Raw genomic sequence first — 19884 nt, forward strand, 5'->3', positions numbered from 1 at the left:
CCCTTGTTGAATGCCAGGGCCCCCTCCCCGATGCCTGTAATTAAGGGCACAGCCCTTACCTCAGCACAGCCCTTACCTCCCCCCAGTCCTTACCTCACAATGTGACCATTCAGGTTGTGCAGCTGCTTGTGTTTATATTTGTGCTTATTAAAGGGCAAGTCAGCACTCCACAGAAATCAATAATAGCCCAGCCCAGGAATAATCACAGCCCCACAGAGCAGTGACTATCCTGCTGCAGGCTGTAGTGGATTCAGTGCAGTGTGAAACTGATTTCATCGCTAATTTGCCATTTAGTGACAAAGTGACTGTGCTGGCAAGCGGGGCGTGTCTAAAGAGCTTGCCATTATAATAGCAACAGTCCTGAATGCCCAGCTCCACGGTACAGAGAGGGGTGAGTCATACAAACAGAGCCATTGCATTAATTAATAACTCCCCTCAACCCTAAGGGCTCTTACACATGAGCGTTCCGACCTGCGCTCCCCTGCGTTCCGTTTTTTGGCGTTCAGCCGCAGGGGAGCGCAGGAATAGACGCAAGTCATTATTTGAAATGGGGCTGTACTCACACAGGCGCGTGTAGGCGCCGACCGCAGGTTCAGACGCAACATGCTGCATTTTTCCTGCGTTCGGCGCCTACACGCGCCTGAGTGAGTACAGCCCCATGTCAAATAATGACTTGCGTCTATGCCTACACGCGCCTGAGTGAGTACAGCCCCATTTCAAATAATGACTTGCGTCTATTCCTGCGCTCCCCTGCGGCTGAACGCCAAAAAACGGAACGCAGGGGAGCGCAGGTCGGAACACTCATGTGTAAGAGCCCTAACACTCTCCTGCCAGAGCCATTTGACAGGAGGGGAAAATGCTGCTAGTCAGGCTTTCGCCTGGGTAGGCCACTAAGGGTTAATCTGATTGGCTACAGCCCACTAGCAGTTATTGTTGATATTTGCTGCAGACTACACTGATTTCCATGCCTGTAAGGGAAACAGGAAGTCAGGGAGTGGATTATATGTGCTCAGATTGCAATAGGCAGGTGCAGTTAACCCCCAGGGGGCCAAATCAGTTACACAGGAAAAAATGCTTCTAGTTGATGAATAACTTACGTGCCCACTGCATTGCTATACAGAATCCAGCACAGCCTGCATCAAGCCTCCCCGTTTACAAGCCAGCACTGCACCTTGTGTATTTCATAGGCATCATAGATGAGTTAACACAGGAGGATCTATCAGCATTGCCAATGCAGCTGCACTGCTGGGGTCCCTGGGGGAGACCACTCTATAGAGGTAAGTGCATAACTGTGGGGCTGGGTTACACACAGATGCAAGCTTTCTCTTTAAAGCAGGCTTTCCCATGTGACTGCTGGGACTTAGTCTGGTGCAGAATTCCCTTGGGTACCCACCTGCAGTGTGTGCAGGGAGTTCCACGATGGTGCAGGTGTCCCAGTAATGCCAAAAATGTGGCTGTGATTTGCATAAGAATGAGAGGGAATGAGCCTGTGGCAGGGAGTTGAGAGAAACCTCGGTCACACCCAGCCTGATTCTACCTGTTCCCCTCCCCCTGCTATAGAAAAGCCTCAGCAGGTGAGCCTGCCCTTCACTCTACTCTGCAGCAGCAGCGAGCGGGACACTGGCACCTCCACCCCCTGAGACTGGCACCTGCTGGGGGTCTCTGCCTGAACCTGGCATGCACACGGCACAGGTAGGAAACTCTAATTCCCACTACAGCAGCAGGGGTGCCAGGGCTGCCCGTACCACAGTATTCTCTATGCTAGGCAAGGGCTGGGTCACTGCCTATATGAGGTCAGGGAAGCAACTGCCCCTTTACTGGGGCCCTCCTGTTATTCATGGGCTGCCACATTTGGCCACAAACACATGGTACTTAGTTTCTTTCTTGGCAAAGTGCCTCAATAATGAATTTGCCTCCACCTGCCCCCTCTTCCAGTATCTGGGGGTTAAACCCTGACTTACCCTGCTGTGTGTTAGTACAACAAAGGGTATTAAACCATGGGTGGGGGCATTAACCATTCACATGTCTCACATATTGTATGAATGGTTAGACTGGATTTCCATCTCTAGAGCAGGAAGTCCCCTTGCCCTATAACATGCCATAGAGAAACATGAGTGATTGGGAGATGCGGGCATGGTGTCCATACATCTGGGTACTTGTGGCCCCAGGCTTTGGGATCTTGGTAAAACATTAAAGGGCCCTAGAACCCAAGCTGCCCCCCCCCCCCAGTGAGAGTGTCTGCAAGCACATTTGTGCATTATTTATCTAAGGCCGATCTAATTACTGGGTATGAGGCGAACAATGGCAGCCTGCCCATGGGCATCACTGGGTCTTGTCTATAACGGGGAAACTCATCATTATTATTTAATTGAAATGCCCCCATTCTTTAGTATGAATTAAATGGGGGCAGTACAAAGGTAAGGGGGCTTATTGTTCTCTGTCTAATGGATGAGGGCCCAGCTGGCAGATCTGGTGATGCAGTTCAATGTCCGCATTTCATTCTTTGGAGCTGAGTAAGGGCCCAACACAAGCTGTTTACCTGTGCAGGTGAGTGTACGCCCTCCAGCAGGGAAGTGACACCTTTCCATGGTGCTTGGGAGTCGCATTACAGGTACAGCAGGTTGGAATTACATACACAGGGCCCCTTCATGATCTGCGACTCCCAGCATCCCACAGCTGGAGGGCCTTCCATTACCCACCTCCACCTTAGACTGTCTCAAACATAGAAAAGCACCCAAGCAAATCGAGCGGAAACCAACCCAAGCTCGGGGGTTTATGGCCTTTTGTGCTAGAAAAACTCCCAGCCTAAATTTAGTTCTGCTCAGAAAGGAGCCCGTCCGGCTTGTCTGCCCAGTAACTAAAGACTCCCAGCCACCTGCACCTCACTGTGGCCCCTATTGTACTGCTGGGGCCTGCCTGATTTAGAAACTATTCATATGCACAACAAAAGGTCTGTGGCTGAGTTAAAGCACAGGTGTGGCCCTTCTATAAGAACTCCAATGATCCCCTGAGATGGCAGGAGTTGCTTTACAGGGGAGGCGGCAGCATCGATTTGGTGAAATTCCTTCAGATAAACTAATGAGCTCCTTAACGGCTCCATTGCATTTATAGCCAATCAATGAAGTGATGAGTAGCGCTTTGTGTACAGGTCAGGAGCAGGGAGTTGTACCGGAGTCTGTTAATTGTACATTTTGTATGGTAACCTGGAAATAATTTGCGGTTGGTCTTTGTTTTTTATTATCGGTGATTTGTTTTTTATTATCTGTGATATGAATCTGTCTGATTGGAATTGAATCTGTTTGCTGGTATGGGCCCCACTGGCCATAGCAAGGAGTTAGGGGTCCGTGTGGTCTGAATAAAAACACTGAAAGTGCATCCTCAGAATAACACACATTACTGGTTGCCAGGGGTCACTGACCATAGCAACCCTACAGCATGTAATATGGAAAGTTGGAGGGAGGCATGTCAGGGTAACTTTTCTGTTACAGTCCCACAGGAGGGATGTTCTATGCATAAGTCCCCTTTATTATCTGACAGGAGCAGGGGGGATGCATGCTAAGTGACATAAAGCAGTAATCTCCCGCAGTCTGTGTGTAGCCAGTCTTATGGGTACATAAGCTCCCAGAATCCTTAGCTGGACATGCCACTGTATAATAGAGGGATTGGTCTGATGCTCTCATCTCCCAGCAGCCAGCAAAGATCTTTTCTGTTTAATCATTAATCAGGTGAGTTTCAGAGCTGCTTTATTGCCCCACACCTTGAGTCACTTGAGTTAATTGTGTCCTTTCGTGAATGGAACTCTGGGTAAATGTTTATTATAATGGCCATTATTGTCCCATAATAACATTACTGCTCTAACTGGCTGCAGGTTTATCAGTCAACACTGTGCGTGACAGGCAGCATAGCTTGTTGTATCCAGTACAGTGCTATGGGCACCAGGAGGGGATTAGTGCTAGCAACATACACCATGCTGGTACACCTAGTTATTGTCGTTGGCACTGACCCACAAGCATTTCCCAAGGCTGCCAGCCATGCCCTTGTGTTATACCCCTGCCAAGTCTCCAGTGCCACCCTTGGTCTGAAAAGTTACATTGGTCAGGCCCCGCTTCGGGTGTTTGAGACCCTCAGATGAAGCTCCCTTAGTTCCCCTGCTCTGGGGGTATTTCTGTGGGCAGATAATTATGGGTTAATGAATTAAGTCCCTTAATGTTTCCATTGGCTGAAATAACAATTAAATAGCTCTTGTGTAAAGGTACACTGCAGTTCCCTGTAGGGAGTGCAGACTGTGCCCTGGGCAATATGGTAGCTGAAATATGGTGTACAGCTACATGTTTCATGGGGGTGAGTGCTGACTGTAAGTTTCCTCTTTTGCAGCTGGTGAATTTGTGCAGAGGATTAGTTGGCCTTTAAGCAGAAGCATTGCACAGTTCCGCAGGGGCGATGGATAAAGGAGCGAATGTGCAGAACCCCTATGCCAGCGTTACCATCCCTCGGGCCCAGCTGAAGAGCAGCTTTGTGCGCCGCACCCTGGGAGAGGAGGACCTGGATGGGGTCGTTATTGCCAACCCTGCGGCAGTGCCAAGTTATCCCTCATACTCGGCTCAGGACAGGTACAGCAGCGACTTAACAGCCCCTGCCCCATGGGAGGGCAATAAAGTGCGCACCCAGGAGTCATGGAGACGACCTTACAATCCATACGCCGACCCACCCCAGAATGGCGGCCACCCACCTGGGATGTACTCCATCGACCTGGACAAGAGGAACAAGGTGAGTGCGACAGTGGAGGAGCCATGCTGCTGTTACCCTTGCTGCAAGTGCTGCGGCTGCTGTCGCAAGAATTGCTGTGTTGTCTCCTAATCTGCTCCTCACTCACAGAAAGTTCCATGGAAAGACTGGCCGCTGTTTCCACCCCCTTGGAATGATCCTTTTTGGGGTGTCAGTCTTAATGTGTCTCCCACAAACTGCAAACCTGCTCATTTTGGGTGACTTGTGTTGCCAAATGCAATCCACACTCCTCTTCCTTTCCACGGACAGACAGACTTGTGTATTGTTGCCAAGCCAGCGGGACTCTAGCAACCAGCAAAGCGCAGTGCCAAGGTTGCCCTGGAAAATATGCGGGGTCTTTGTGCACAGGGATCTTGAGGGGCTGGGGGTATTATTGTAACGTATAATTAATTTATATTCACAGATTGCAATTCTCCTAATTATAAAAACCCCACATTTGTGGTGCAGGAGGGGATCTCTGGGGGTCAGTGGGGTCACTATATCTGCTGCAATGGGCTGTTGGCATTTTGCAGTTGGTCTTTCATTTAGCATTCTTTGTGGTGCCTGGCTTATTGGATATTATATCTGGCAACATCTTATCTTATCTTTGCAACAGTTACTAGGAGCCGCCTGGCCTTAACAACCATGTGAATGTCAGAGTGACAGACTGGGAAATAATCATAATAAAGCCCCTGATCATATTTGGGGTGCCCAGTCCACCAACTGGGGAGAAGCTTAAATTCCATATTGCAAAGTGGCAGAACAGGAAGCAAAGACTAACATGAAGACCAACTGCAACGCTACGGAGATTGATTCTATCTACAATAGGTAAAATGCTATACATTGTTTGGCTACATACAATAAGGGCATAGTTACCCTTTCAGCAGTCTGATGTGCCCCAAAGTTGTGGGTGGAGCTTGCACAGAGATCAGGCCTGGGGAATGTTGCACAATATCACATTATTTTTTATATAAGAAATTACATGATTGAATTAAAGGCTCCTTAACTGACAAAGACACTCCTTGTTCTCTCTCTTCCATCTGGTGAGCAATGGCTGGTGGAAGTTGTAGTGCAGCAGCAGTACATTTTTATCGGCTGCCCCCAAGAGCCCTGACAAAAAAAACTACAGGTATTGGCAACTCCAGATACCACAAATGCTAGTACTGGTGTTACCGGCCCTTTAATACTGAGAAATAGGTTCAATTATCTATCTGGTTTCTGCCACCACTACCCCCTCTTGTGCCATCCCAGTACAACAAAGGGTCTTTGTCATTGGCAGTGTGAGTAAAGTGTCTGGCTGCCTCACAGCCTGGTATGGGCAGCATTAAAGCTAAAGAAGGCACGGACTGACAGGCGCTGAACAATAAATAAATAATATTTGCTAGATTCATCTTTGGGCTTATCAATTGGCGGGGTGCAAATAGTGCCTATCACTTTGGGGGGCCCTGGAGCACCAGAAAGAAACCACATACAACTGGTAGTAGGCATCACAGTGTACCATAGAGAACTATGCCCCTATGATTATGCCCTTATAGCAATGCTGCCCACACCCCCAGGTGCCACTCTTCTCATTATGGGAAGCAGGTGGTGCCGGTTCCCAGGCTGGCAGGTGAGTGTGTAAGAAGGTGATTGGGTTTGTGTGCTGAAAATGTGTACATTATATGTGTTAAGTGAATGTTGAATGATGTAAAATGTTGAAGTGATTAAAAATGTTAAAATGGTTATTTGAGGAAGGTATATAAAGGGAACACACATTGATGGGTGTGTGATGGATGTAGCTGAAATAGATAGTGGTAGGGCTACAAGTGTAAGTACTAGGTACTTCAGATAGTGAGTTGAACACTAGAATGGGTAGCCAAGACCCGACGAGGAGATAGCGGCTTAGGAGCCAAGGCTTTGCCAGTGAGGGCAGGCGTGTTAGGGGGGGACACGGGAATCCTGAAGGAGGGGAAAAAAAAGTCCTATCCAGAGTAGGCTAGAGGGGCATAGATCGTATGCCGGACTGGTAGGACCGGAAGGTGTGACAAGAAAAGTCCTACCCTGAAAGGTCAGTGGTGCACTGGTGTGGTGTCAGCCCGGCTGAGCAGGGAAGTGGTGAGTGACCCTGGAAAGGGATGTACCTGTGTCTCCTGTGACTCTGTGTGAGGGGTTCACTATTGGAAGAAGTAACTGCTCTGCAAGAAAGGGAGTGATTGACATTGTGAATGTGCTTGGACTGTACAAAAGTTGAATGGATATTGCTGAAGTGTTCCAATAAATATTCTACGTTTTTATAATCATCGGTGTGGATTCCCATCCTTGGAGTAAAGAGTGGTTTCCATGGTGACAGCAGAGCATCAACCCTTTGATCCCCTTACAAGTGGGCATGAACCACAATTTCTTAAGTGATAGATAATCCCACAGGTGGTGCCAGTTCTCAGGTTGGCATGTGAGTGGGCATGAACCACAGGGGAGGATTTGATAGGTAATCCCACGGGTGGTGCCCATTGGCAGGTGCGTGGGCAGGAGCCATAGTTGGGGGGAGTGGAAGTTAAGTTCCCACAGCTCAGGCCATTCAGTGCTACTATTACAAGTGATCTATTGAGTGCAGATATTTTTCTTCCAATGGGATGTGCAGGCAGAGCAATAAGCTCCAAGCAGGGGCAGGAGGGGCAGACAATGGGGCTATTGTTAGTGGGAGCTGAATGGTAGCTTTGTACAGGAGCATGAGGGAGTCTGTGTTACAATAGGGAGAACATTCCTCTGCACTGGGACTGGAATGCAGTACTCACTAGGCCCTTCCACACAGGGGAAAATAGAGTGTCAGCTACCATGTTCTGGTGGGAGATATTTCTACATGCCCCTGGGGGAGCAGACCATTACCCCCAAACAAATCTGGACTGGGATTCAAAATAGGCCCTGGAATTTGAAGTACACAGAGGCCCATACAGCCCCCACCAGCCAACTAAATAGTGACTGTCTATGGCATCTTACAGCAGCCCCTCTGGCATTTGCCAGAACCCACAGATTGCCAGTCCGGGCCTGCCCCTAGTCACTTATGTCCATCTGGGGCAGAGGTTCTAGGCAAGAAGGGTAAGTACAGCTGCCCGGGGGTAGTAAAGGAAAACTGGCACCAAAGCCTGTAACTTTAACACTTTTCTTGCTAGTGGTGCTGGAAGTTCTACTGCAGCAACAACCTTGAGTAGATAAGTATTTAGTCATATTTACCCATGGGGCAGAAGTCACCCACATGGCCAAAAACATGAGGGATCCATGCTTTCGACCAACAGCACCTTACACTGCCCACTTGGGTGCCAACTCAGCCACACTGTTTCCTCCACAGCATCAGGCAGTTCCGCACTGGCACTCAATATAGGCCCTGGCACTTCCAGTACCCACAGGCCCAAACATGCACTCCCCAGGCCCAATAAATAGTCACTGGCTAGGGCAATGGCTAAGCAGTTTTTTGTGCCCTTGGGACCCCTGGAACTATAGTAGGGTGACTGGTACCCCATTGTTTCTATATATCTGTAACCTTGTTATGAGCTAAGGGGGCCCAGCCTGAAGGCCAATTAAGGGGAGATTTGGGGTGAGTGCTTATTTGTGCCCTGGGTGCCTCTGGAGCTATGGCAGGGTGACTGTCAGGGGCGATCCTGACCCCTCCACCGCCTGAGGCAGCAGCAGTTGCTGCTGCCCCCCCTCCCCCGGAAATTCACTCTTAAAGTACCAGGAGCAGCATTTTTGGCGCCCCTGGTACCTAGTAGGGCGCTGCTGCCTGAGGCGACAGCCTCAACTCGCCTCATTAGCGAAGCACTCCTGGTGACTGTTATCCCAATGTTTCTATATATCTGTAACCTTGTAATGCGCTAAGGGGACCCAGCCTGAAGGCCAATTGGGGGGGTTGGGGAGAGTGCTTATTGGTGCCCCTGGAACTATGGCTAGGGTTGCCACCTGGCCGGTATTTTACCGGTCTGGCCGGTAAAAATGATGCTTGATGTCAATGTTATTAATAGGAAAAAGTGGCAAGAATATAGGAAGGCCGGTATTTTTTTCCATAAAAGGTTGCAACTTTAACTATGGCAGAGCAATATCAGCCAGGCAGTCTGTATCTAAAGCTTTTATCGGGCAGTGTATGTGCAGCTTCAGCAGAGAGAGTGGGAGAGATAAGAAAGCTTAGCAAAGGCAGGACAAACCAATGACATTAATAAAATATACAAACATATAAAACCTGACCCTCTAATGTGACAGAGAATAGCAGCAAGATTGGGGTGTGAGTCACAACCACAGTATAATTACATGCAGAAAGCCTTTAAATGTAAACCTAAGACATAGCGTCTCCTCCTGGCAGGTGAGGGTACTGCATGTACTGCACACACTCCACAAACAATAGGATACGACCCCCATATGTAATATAAGGTACCAGTGTTGGACAGGCCCAACGGGATCCCAGGAAAACTCCTGGTGGGCCCAGGTGTCAATGTACCCTTTTGCTTCTAACCATTTGGCCTATTTCATGGTCATTCCCTTTTTCTTTAAGGGAAAAAATGCTTAAAAAGAATATAGTAAGTAGATATAATAGACTAGGAGAATTAAGAGATTGAGTGAGTAGAGGAAGAAAAATAGTTTGGAAAGTGGGCCCACAGTCTAAGGTTTTCTGGTGGGCCCCTGGCATTCCAGTTCGACACTGAGGTATTACGTTTGCCCAGGAGCAGTAACCCATAGCAACGACTAAGATGGATGCTTTTAAACAGGTGACCAGTGAATGCTGCCTGCTGATGGTTGCTATGGGTTACTGCTCCTGGGCAAACTTAAGTGTCTTTTATTACATAACCTCCATATTATCAATAAGATTTCAACTATTAGAAAACAAAGCTATGGGCAACATCACCGGTAATCACTGCAGTTTTACTGCACAGCCCCCCGGGCATGCAGCCTCTAATCTCTGTATGGGCACACGAGTACCAGCGGTGGCACTAGGACTAGGGTTGCCACCTTGCCGGTAAAAAGTATGCTTGATGCAAATGTTATTAATAGGAAAAAATGGCAAGAATATAGGAAGGCCGGTATTTTATTTCCAGAAAAGAAGCAACCCTAACCAGGACAGCCAACACAAATGTACTTGCTAAACTTCTCAGAAGTAGCTGCACCTTTCTTGTTCTTTAATATGCCCCTAATTGCCCTACTGTGCCAAAACCAGAGCCTCCTGCCTGCAGAATGCCGCAAATACAGCGACAGCGCTGATAGACGGGCACAGGGAAATTACTGAAGGTGCAGATCCTCCCCTGAGGTGTGGGCAGGGGACACATGGAAATCTGGGACACAAAGCTGGAACCCTTGGGCAGGGACCATTCATTTTCTGAGTTTGGCACCGCCATGACCTGATCCACTCATCTCCTGCCCAATCACTGCAAAGGAATCAGGCCCAACAGGTTCTAATTAACTCAGAGCAGATTCAGGCCCAACAGCATCGGACCACAGAAACATGCCTGCCACCTCTGCTGGGAGGGCATCCCATGCATCAGTCACTACTCAGGCATACGGATAGGTGCCTTGCCCTGTACTTGGCATCAGGGCTGCAGTCTCATGAACTGCAATAAAGGAAAGGGGGGGGGGTTCAGTTCAGGGACCAACACACAGTTTGTTCCCAAAACAGAGGAAACTAAACAGAGCCGTTTCGGGTCACATTGCACTGAACCTGATTGGCCGGTCAGTAATTAGCTGAAGTCCTTCCAACTGTAGGCTAAATGGATTTGCCTGGCTGAACAGGACCGTTGCTAATTAATATGCATGGCTCGTTAGGCTCAAGTACTTATCTGATGGGAAAACAAACACCCATATTAGGGTCAGAGAGTCACGGTGCTCTCAACAGATTCTTTTGGGCCTCGAAGAAGCAGAGGAGTCTGATGGAGCTCCCTCTAGTGGCCACAGCTATACAGCGCTATACAACACAATTGCACACCATCATACATACAGACTACATACTGGCCAATACAGGAGGTGAAGAGCTTGCAGTCTGAAATCAGAAAGCATCCACCTTGACTGATCATGGAAAAGAGAGCAGCCCAGGAGCAGTACAGAGAATCAAAGTTATGTACCTGGGTAAGTACTGGGGGACATTGGATTCACTTACCCAGGGGGAGGTTTCTGCCTGACCATTGGAAAGAGAGCAGCCCAGGAGCATGGATTACAGTGAATCAGAGCTCTGATTGGATTCACTTACTCAAAGGAAGGTTCCTGTCTGACCATGGGAAAGAGAGCAGCCTGGAAGCACATGTTTGGAGGACCCCAACACGTGAGCTGTTGCATTTAATGCACAAAAATGCTTTTTATTATGACTTCTGGACTCAACCTCCCTGCAGACCCTGAGCACACAAGTGTATTAAAAAGCAGAAATATGAAATATCCCAATACAAATCCATTTACAGCTAAAGTACAACTGTTCATGTCAGAGAGATTAGTGCAAAAATAGGAAGTAGGATCATACACCTGGGAATTCGGATAGTTTTTTGCTTAATGTGGCGGATAACCTACTGGCAGTTAGCACTGCTGGTTATGGATGGATGGTGCTGCCCTCCAGTGGCATCAAGCAGGTAACACAGACTTTATGCACATAAACATTCCTGATTAAAGGTGCAATAGCCCCCATATCTTCACCCATCCTGCATTATGTACCCAATAATTGGTGCACGGATCCATGCTAACGTTCTCCATGTTTCACCATCTTCCAAAGAGACCCTCATTCCACAGGGGCTGGTTGAAACATGGGCCTTTCAGTAAATTAAGGTCTCATGTTTGAATGGCTCTGGGCATGGAGACTGCACCCAGTTCTACATGGCAACCTGAACCTACTTGTTCAATAGCACTAACTGGGTCCTGAGCTTTTCCCAACTCGTGTGATCCATGTCCTTTTATCTCTGAGAGTCACAAATTAACCAGCACCTTGTATGGTTATTAACAACATATTCTGCAGTGCTGTCCAATAAGTGGCTGTGAGGGGCACAAAAGGGTTAACAGAGAGGGTGGTATTAAGTTTCAGGGCCCATTGTATGGGGCCAGGCAGTGTAAGGCAATATGCACATGGAGCTTCCCTGTGTGTGACACACTAGTCGCACTGTCCTGTAACATGAGCTGTCACATAATTACAGGCGTGACACACACTCGGCTACACACAGAGCCTATTCCCTGCCTGGCATCCAGTCACCCAGTGCAATGTCTGTGATCTGCAACAATGTGGCAGGGCCAAGGGTGCCGGACTGTTCCCACTAAGCAAAAAGGGTGGGTTCCGATTGGACTCCACTTTATGGGCCCCAGTGGCCCCTGCAAAAGAACAATGAAGGATTTGGTAGAGGCTGCTGCACAGTGACTTCCCAGAGGCTCCCCAGTTGTCACGGATCCATTCAGGGGGTCCCTGCGCTACAAGGTAAGAAGACTCTGTTCTATGATGGGTGGGGGAGTTTTAGGGGTGTGGACCCCTCTCTGCATTCCCCACGATTTACAACTTTATTCTAAGAAATATTTTCCTATTGCTTTCCTATTTAGTATGTGCTCCCATCAGTCCCTGACCAGTGGAGCTTGCAATCTAATTCCCTCATTAAAGAGCCCACCTGTATGTTCTGGAGTGTGGGAGGAAACCCATGCAGACACATGGAGATGCCCCGACTGGACTCGGACCCTTTGAAGCACCAGGGCTATGGGTTTTCTGCAGCAATGAACCCAAACACTCCCAGCAAGCACTGAACAAATTGGGCCGTGCATTGGGTGCTCTTCCAACAGGACTTCCCAGGGGCCAAAGAACTGGATCAGTACAGCAATCGTGTTCCATTGCCAAGGCAGGGGCATGCTTATAATACAAGTAGAGCTGTTGCTCAGGAAGAAATTGGGGGCACACTAACTCGCCCTCAATCCCTGATTATGTGGCACATGTATTGCCAAGGAGCACGTTTGACAGACTGTCTTGGGGGCCAATTAGGGTTGCCACTTTTTCTGGAAAAAAATACCGGCCTTCCTATATTTTTTATCTTTTTTCCATATTAATAACATTGGGATCAACCATCATTTTTACCGGGCAGGCCGGTAAAATACCGGCCAGGTGGCAACCCTAGGGCCAATCAGATCTAAATCAGATGATCCAGAAAGTAGAACCAGACCCATCAGAGACCCCCCTTCTCAGCAAGTGGATGAGTGACAGGGACCACAACACCTTCCCATCCCATGAGCACCCTCTGCCTATCTGCAACAATATCTTAAATGCAAATCTCCCCAGATAAGTGCCAACACAGCGACTGATCAATGGGTCATTCACTGTGCTGGGCCCCTATAATTCCACTTTGAGGGTCTCCTAGAGCAGCTCTGGGGCCCTCACTCAATGCCAGGGCCTTCCTTATAGACATGCACACACTGGTCAGGCCCAGACCGCAGATATCAGTTACACTTTCTAAGCAGTGGGAGGCGGTCAGCAGTCACATGATGAACAGGAAGTTGTGATCAAACAGAAATGAAGAAAGTAGAATGTGCCCATTGGTTTCTATGGGAATGAGACTTATTTTTCTGTTTCTATTCAGGATGTCGCATGGAGGTGAGGAAGGCGCAACAGATGCAGGACCCCCGCCTGTCACAGCTGAGTTGGAAAATGGCGACAGAAGCAGCCGGAGAATGGACTGCATCATTTGCTTTTCCAGCTACAACCTGACTCACCGGCTCCCACGTAGACTCTACTGCGGCCACACTTTCTGCCAGACGTGTCTCCGGAGGCTGGACACACTCACCAACGAACAGAGGTGGATCCCCTGCCCCCAGTGTCGACAGAACACCCCCACTCCACGTGGAGGAGTCGCCATGCTGGACTTGGACTTGACAGCTTTCTTGGCGGTGAAATCGGAGAGGGAGCACCCGCGATGTCCCAGCAAGGCCCTAGAGAAAGATTTTGAACTGAAAATGTTTGCCAAGAACACACCAATCAGCAGGCAGCCTGCCAGCGAAGGGCAAGAAACAGTCTCAGAGCCGCGATTTCCCAGGAGGATTTGCTGCAAAAACTGGTGGTGCGGCTGTTGCTGCAACTTTGTGTGAGGCACAAAAGGATATCAGTAAGCCCTTCCTCCCCCAAATCACTAAAGGGACGGAGAAAAGTAATAAAGATTCATTTTTTAATAGAGCTCATCGGCTATTAAGCGAACACAAGATTGAGCCTAGCCCAAAATCAATTAGCTCCAAAGGTAACAACCCCTGGGTAAGTGACCCCAGTCTCCCCCTCAGTCCTTACCCAGGTACAGAGCTTTGAGTCTCTGTAATTTCTAAATCTGGGCTGCCAGAGAGTTTGTAGAGCTCTGTACCTGGGTAAGGACTGAGGGGGGAGATTGGGTTCACTTACCCGGGGGGACATTCCTGACCATGGGAAATAGAGCAGCCCAGGAGCAAGTACTGGGAATCAGAGCTCTGTATATGGACAAGTACTTGGGGGAACTGGGCTGCCATAAACAAAGGGAGGTTCATAGGTTTAATGGGCAACAGACCGATTTACACGTTCCTAATGCAGATGACAGGAAATTGCAACACAACAACACCAGAAATACATTTGTTTAAATGAAAAAAAAAAGCCTCATTTAAGCATTAGATGATTCACTATTTAGAAGCTTTGGGGGAGACACCTACTCCACCCCATTGATTTCCCTACTGTGGGGTCACATATAGGAGGAGGAGAGGCTGATACCAAAGGGAACTGACCTGAACTACTGAATGTATAGAAGGGACCTACCTACCTGCCAACATATATTCTTACAATCCTTCCATAAATTGTTTTATATAAGCTATAAAGTGTAAACAGTGTGTGGCACCCCTAACCCACTAATGTTAAGTATTGCTGGAAAATGTACAGTAATTATAATAACATCATGCAATAAAAGTAGTATACACCGGGTGGCGCTAACACACTATGCAATGGCACAATAAATATCACATTCCTATTCAAAATGTACTCTACCCTCACCCCACCCAATCTACTGTACCTTCAGCATTTTGTGCATTTATATGGTCACAGAACCCCTCAGTGACTTTTAATACCCTTATCATTTACAGTAGGGGGTACATTATACCTAATAATACATGAGTGATAACCAGAGTTTCCTGTATAACTCAGCCTGCAGCCTTGTGCCTTTATATGGTCACAGAACCCCTCAGTGACTTCTAATATCCTTATAATGTATAGTAGGGGATATATTATCCCTTATAATACACGAGTGATAACCAGAGTTTCCTGTATAACTGAACCTGCAGCCTTGTGCCTTTATATGGCCACAGAACCCCTCAGTGACTTCTAATATCTTTATCATTTACAGTAGGGGTACATTATCCCTTATAATACACGAGTGATACTCAGAGTTCCCTGTATAACTCAGCCTGCAGCCTTGTGCCTTTATATAGTCACAGAACCCCTCAGTGACTTCTAATATCCTTATAATTTACAGTAGGGGGTATATTATCCCTTATAATACATGAGTAATACTCAGAGTTCCCTGTATAACTCAGCCTGCATCCTTGTGTCTTTATATCAGGAGTGCCCATACTTTACTAATGAGGGGTCTACTTTTAGTGATGTTGCCCCATTATGATCTATATCGATTAAAGCATTGTTAGCATTCTGTTCCATTGAAAACATTACTTAATGTTATATTATATTGATTTATGAGCAAATGTATATTGCTATCTTTAACTAACAACTATTTATTTAATAAATAAACTGTAATAAATATCTTAATGAAAAGAATGAAACAGAAGAGGGATTTATACAAGCTGTTTGTTGACAGTTTCTTGAGATCTACTGATCACCAGCTAAAGGTCTACTGGTAGATTCTGATCTACCTTTTGGGCACCCCTGCTTTATATGGTCACACAACCCCTCAGTGACTGATATCCTTATCATTTACAGTAGGGGGTACATTATCCCTTATAATACATGAGTGATACTCAGAGTTCCCTGTATAACTCAGCCTGCAGCCTTGTGCCTTTATATGGTCACAGAACCCCTCAGTGACTTCTGATATGCTTATAATTTACAGTAGGGGGTATATTATCCCTTATTATATGAGTGATATTTAGAGTTCCATGTATAACTCAGCCTGCAGCCTTGTGCCTTTATATTGTCCCAGAACCCCTCAGTGACTTCTAATATCCTTATCATTTACAGTAGGAGGTACATTATCCCTTATAATACATGAGTGATACTCAGAGTTCCTGATCCTGGTCTGCTCTCCTTCCTAGGTTTAGGCAAGCAGGAAGAGCCTAGTCTGTACAGATAAGTTGACAAGGAACTGTATATAATCACTGTACGTATTTAGCCTTGTCACTGTCAGACACATGAGATGATATTACACTACAACTCCCAGCAGTCACTGGGGATCCAGCCACACTGGATCTTGCTTTTGCTTGATGTGTAGGCTTCTAAGCATAAAGAGATATTAGCACAGTGGTTCCCATGATTCCTTGCTGCAGGAGGATAGTTAGTATAAAGTGATAAAGTGGCAATGGGTAACTGGGGGTACAGTAATAAGGGATGGGGGGCATGCTTTGTCCCAAAAACAGATTAGGGAGCTGGGTGGGAGGCACACTCGGCTGTGTCAAGCATGGCACTAGCACTGCTAAGGTTTCCCATTACTTGTTGTTATGATTTATTTACAAGGAGCCAATAAATGATGCAGGAAGGTGCCGCTGATACTTTCTAGGTCAGGGAGACGGGTGCAGGTTCTGCTTTTGCCCCATGCCAATAAGGAGCAATTAGGCCTATTTGCATAGTAACAGACTGTTGGGCCCACCTGCTGTCCCCACTTGCACCTACTCCCCATTCACACAGGCTGTCAGGTTGCCAGTGCCTGGGAATGGGGTTTTAATTAGCTGTGTTTGAGGCAGGCGGGGCACCCCTGCCCCTGGGGAAGGTGTGTCGGTGCCAGGGCAAATCTTAGTCATCGGCAATGCCTCCTGCAACCCAAACCCACTCCCAGCTGCCAGAAAAGAAGAAAGGAAATCACCCCATGTTTGGCCTGACATTATGGTGCCTTTGTTATTGGTAGTTAAGTCCAGGGTGTAAGAATGTCAGGGACACAAAGGGATGCTGGGAGTTGTGGTCACGGGTAGATAAGAAGTATGTTCGGCCGGAGGCTATTATTTGGTTTTGGCTGCTACTCATGTTAGTACAAACACTGGAAATAATGAGAATGACTGTGCAGCGGCACAGAAACCCTGGTTTGTCACAACGTGCCCCCTTCTGCCATACCTGCCCCCTGGGATGCACCAAACTAATATGGCTGCTATAGATAGTGCTAGAGCTGTATTCCAGGGGTCTGAAAGAGAGAGTTTGGCTTTAACCCTCTGGACAATAAGAAAAGACTGAACCCCTAACAAGGCAATTTTGGGCTACTTCAGAAAAACAAAGCACCATATATGTTTTACCAGAAGTGATTTACATTTTCACTGGCAGGAATGCATTTGGAGCAGATTAATCTCTTTGTGTGCCATTGTCCTATGGGCCATAATGGATCTGATCAGGTTGTGCTAAACAGCTGCCTGGGGCCCTTATGATATGCAGCAGGCACTTCTACAGCCGCCCAACATTGTTCAGTAGGAAGGATCAATAACCTGAAAAGCAAATATATCTGAATGAAAAGGTGAGTGTGCCAGATTTGTCACCAGGAACACGCATTAGCTGGTAAATAGCGTGAGAAGGTACTGCCAGCAGGACCAAAGGGTGCCAAGTGTGTGCTGACCTTCTCTAAAGCAAATTCATAATCAATAATAAGCAAATGCCAAGGGCAATAAAGGCCAACTCTGTGCCAAAATGAGCAGATAATTATATATATGAAATAGTTAGAGATATTCTTATTGTTCTCGTTAGATGATGTCTGTTTGTGATAAAATCTTACCCAGGTACAGAGCTTTCATTCTCTGTACTTCCTGTTTCTAGGCTGTTTTCTTTCCCATTGTCACACAGAAATCCCAGACTGCAGACACATTTCTGGGGCATTTGGGAACTTGCCAAAAAATTTTCCTTTAAAAGCAGAGTAAGCTAAACCGATGGGCATTTATGATATGTCGCTGACATATGCCGCAGTTCTGTACAGACATTATACATCATTCTCATCAGACTCTGCCACAGCAAGGGGCCTTTGCTGAGCCTGTCCCAGACACCTTATATTTCGCAGCAGCCCCAGAGTATCTGGTGGGGGCACTCAGGCAGCTGAATCACTATATAAATACCACATATTTTGGTTACTGCTCAAGGTGACTTCTAAGTTTGGCCCCAAGCCAGCAGACGTAGGGGCCCGTCCCTCTTCCTTAATAACATCCTTATGAAAATATCAGCTGAATCCTGAATTTTCCAGTCCTGGGTCCAGTGCGATTCGGAAGGGGGTGCAGGGGGGCGAGTTGCTCCTGCCAGGAATTCTCATCCGCTTGCCTGGAAATGTTTAACAGCCCAACTGCGCTTTGAGCGTCACACAGGCAACAATAACAACAATCATATGAAAGCAGAAATAAATCCAGTTGGCTCCTTGCACACTCGCACGTGGTCGCACACTCGTCCCAATTGTGCACTTTAGGAAACCGTTGCCACATAAACACAACATGTCACCCAGCCACATCCAAAGCACTGTATAATACAAACAAATCATGGAGTAAAACTGTAGGATAGGTGAGTGCAAGAGCTAACAATCTAGAGCTTTCCCAAGTATTGGCTGCCATGGTTACCTGTCAGGCACATGTGCCCCTCCCCAAAGGGCATTTTTAGCTTCCTCCCAATCGCCCCATACACTAGCCAATGAGCTCAAAGCAGGGGAAAGCTCAAAACAACAAATCAATTATTGTAGGGGAACAGACAGGCACTATTCAGGCCAGTAGAGGAACATCACCAAGAAGGATGGAAGGTCTCTACAAGGAATTATCAAGACAACAGAGATTAATGGGAAAAGGTGCCCCTTTCTGGCCCAATGCAAATTCTGTCAGTGACCCTCTAACCCACCCAGCACCTATTTATATGGAGGAACCGGTACTAGAAGTTGAGTTGAAGTAGAAGAAAGATGAAGGAACAGCTTCCTCTTTCACTTCCCAAACTAATGCTGCAATGCAGGTCCGGACTGAGAATTAAAATAGGCCCTGGCATTTCAGGTACACAGAGGCCCAAACAGCCCTCACCAGCCGATTTTGCTCCCAATGATTCCCTGTTCTGCAACCAACCAATTACCTGCCATGGTACAACCAACTGCTGTGCCCCGCCATGGCACAACCCATTGCTGAGCCTCACCATGGCACAACCCATTGCTGCGCCCCGACCATGGCACAACCAACTGCAGTGCCCTGCCATGGCTATAAGATGGGAAATTCTCAGCAGTACAGTAACCCAGTCTGACCCCAGTGTGTTGCCTCACAGGCTATTCCTGGCTCTTCGTTGCAGGTGGGAGCTGTTACTGCGTGCGTGTCCGTCAGGAAGCCCAGTGGGTGGGATGTTATGTTTCCCACCTTACAGACCCAGTGTCTGACTCATGACAGAGAGCAGATCCCTCCAGGAGGGGAGTGCAGCAGTGAGTGAGTGCATGTAGGCAATGGCTGACATTTTACTCACACATTGGCCATGATCTCCTGTTAGCTGCTCACCGGGGAGTGATGTCAGGAGGGCCCATTCTGCGTCACAGAGGGGCTCTTTCCACTCGGACTTTCTCAGCTCTGACTAAGAGTCTGAAATAGCTGCACTCACACAGCAACTAACCCCCTGCTCATGTCTGACTCTTGTCTCACCCTCTTGTGTGTATTCCCTCACTTGCTGCAGGGCCCCTCTGATCCAGCCCAGCTAAACTGAAAGTTCAGGACCTTTATACAACGGATGAACCAAAGCTATTATTTTTGATTTGACCAAATACTATTCTCCAAAAAAGATTCACAGAATACTCAGCCCCTAAGTTGCCTGTTCAAATTCGAGGGGAAAGAAAATAATTCCATTGATTGTCAACAAAACCTTGTCCTGTTCAGCAGCCAGAACCTTAGAGTCACATGACTAATGGTCTGAATTCAGTTTTGTTGAGCATTTATCCCGAACCCTGCAAAAAGTGCTGGGAATCGTCTGATTTGGCGCATACACAATTGCCCCTGGGTGGGGCACCCTCT

At 47.5% G+C, this 19884-nt stretch overlaps 2 protein-coding genes across 4 annotated transcripts; both read left to right on the forward strand.

The window, feature by feature from the left end:
• The first annotated feature begins 1074 nt into the window (after positions 1 to 1074).
• On the forward strand, positions 1075 to 5778 carry LOC108699861 (cysteine-rich tail protein 1). Of its 2 annotated transcripts, none has more exons than XM_018232498.2 (2): positions 1075 to 1277; positions 4375 to 5778. In XM_018232498.2, exon 2 carries the CDS (start codon positions 4441 to 4443, stop codon positions 4855 to 4857), a length of 417 nt encoding a protein of 138 aa, XP_018087987.1. In that variant the 5' UTR covers positions 1075 to 1277; positions 4375 to 4440; the 3' UTR covers positions 4858 to 5778. The 2 variants fall into 2 exon arrangements, with proteins under 2 accessions (XP_018087987.1, XP_018087986.1); XM_018232497.2 differs by lacking the exon at positions 1075 to 1277 and adding an exon at positions 1383 to 1692.
• Positions 5779 to 9512: 3734 nt separating this feature from the next.
• Positions 9513 to 13894, forward strand: rnf224.S (ring finger protein 224 S homeolog). Of its 2 annotated transcripts, none has more exons than XM_018232500.2 (2): positions 9513 to 10842; positions 13305 to 13894. In XM_018232500.2, exon 2 carries the CDS (start codon positions 13306 to 13308, stop codon positions 13807 to 13809), a length of 504 nt encoding a protein of 167 aa, XP_018087989.1. In that variant the 5' UTR covers positions 9513 to 10842; position 13305; the 3' UTR covers positions 13810 to 13894. The 2 variants fall into 2 exon arrangements, with proteins under 2 accessions (XP_018087989.1, XP_018087988.1); XM_018232499.2 differs by lacking the exon at positions 9513 to 10842 and adding an exon at positions 10849 to 12163.
• Positions 13895 to 19884: the final 5990 nt, after the last annotated feature.

The sequence above is a fragment of the Xenopus laevis genome, chromosome 8S, assembly GCF_017654675.1.
Source record: "Xenopus laevis strain J_2021 chromosome 8S, Xenopus_laevis_v10.1, whole genome shotgun sequence".
Lineage (NCBI taxonomy): Eukaryota > Metazoa > Chordata > Amphibia > Anura > Pipidae > Xenopus > Xenopus laevis.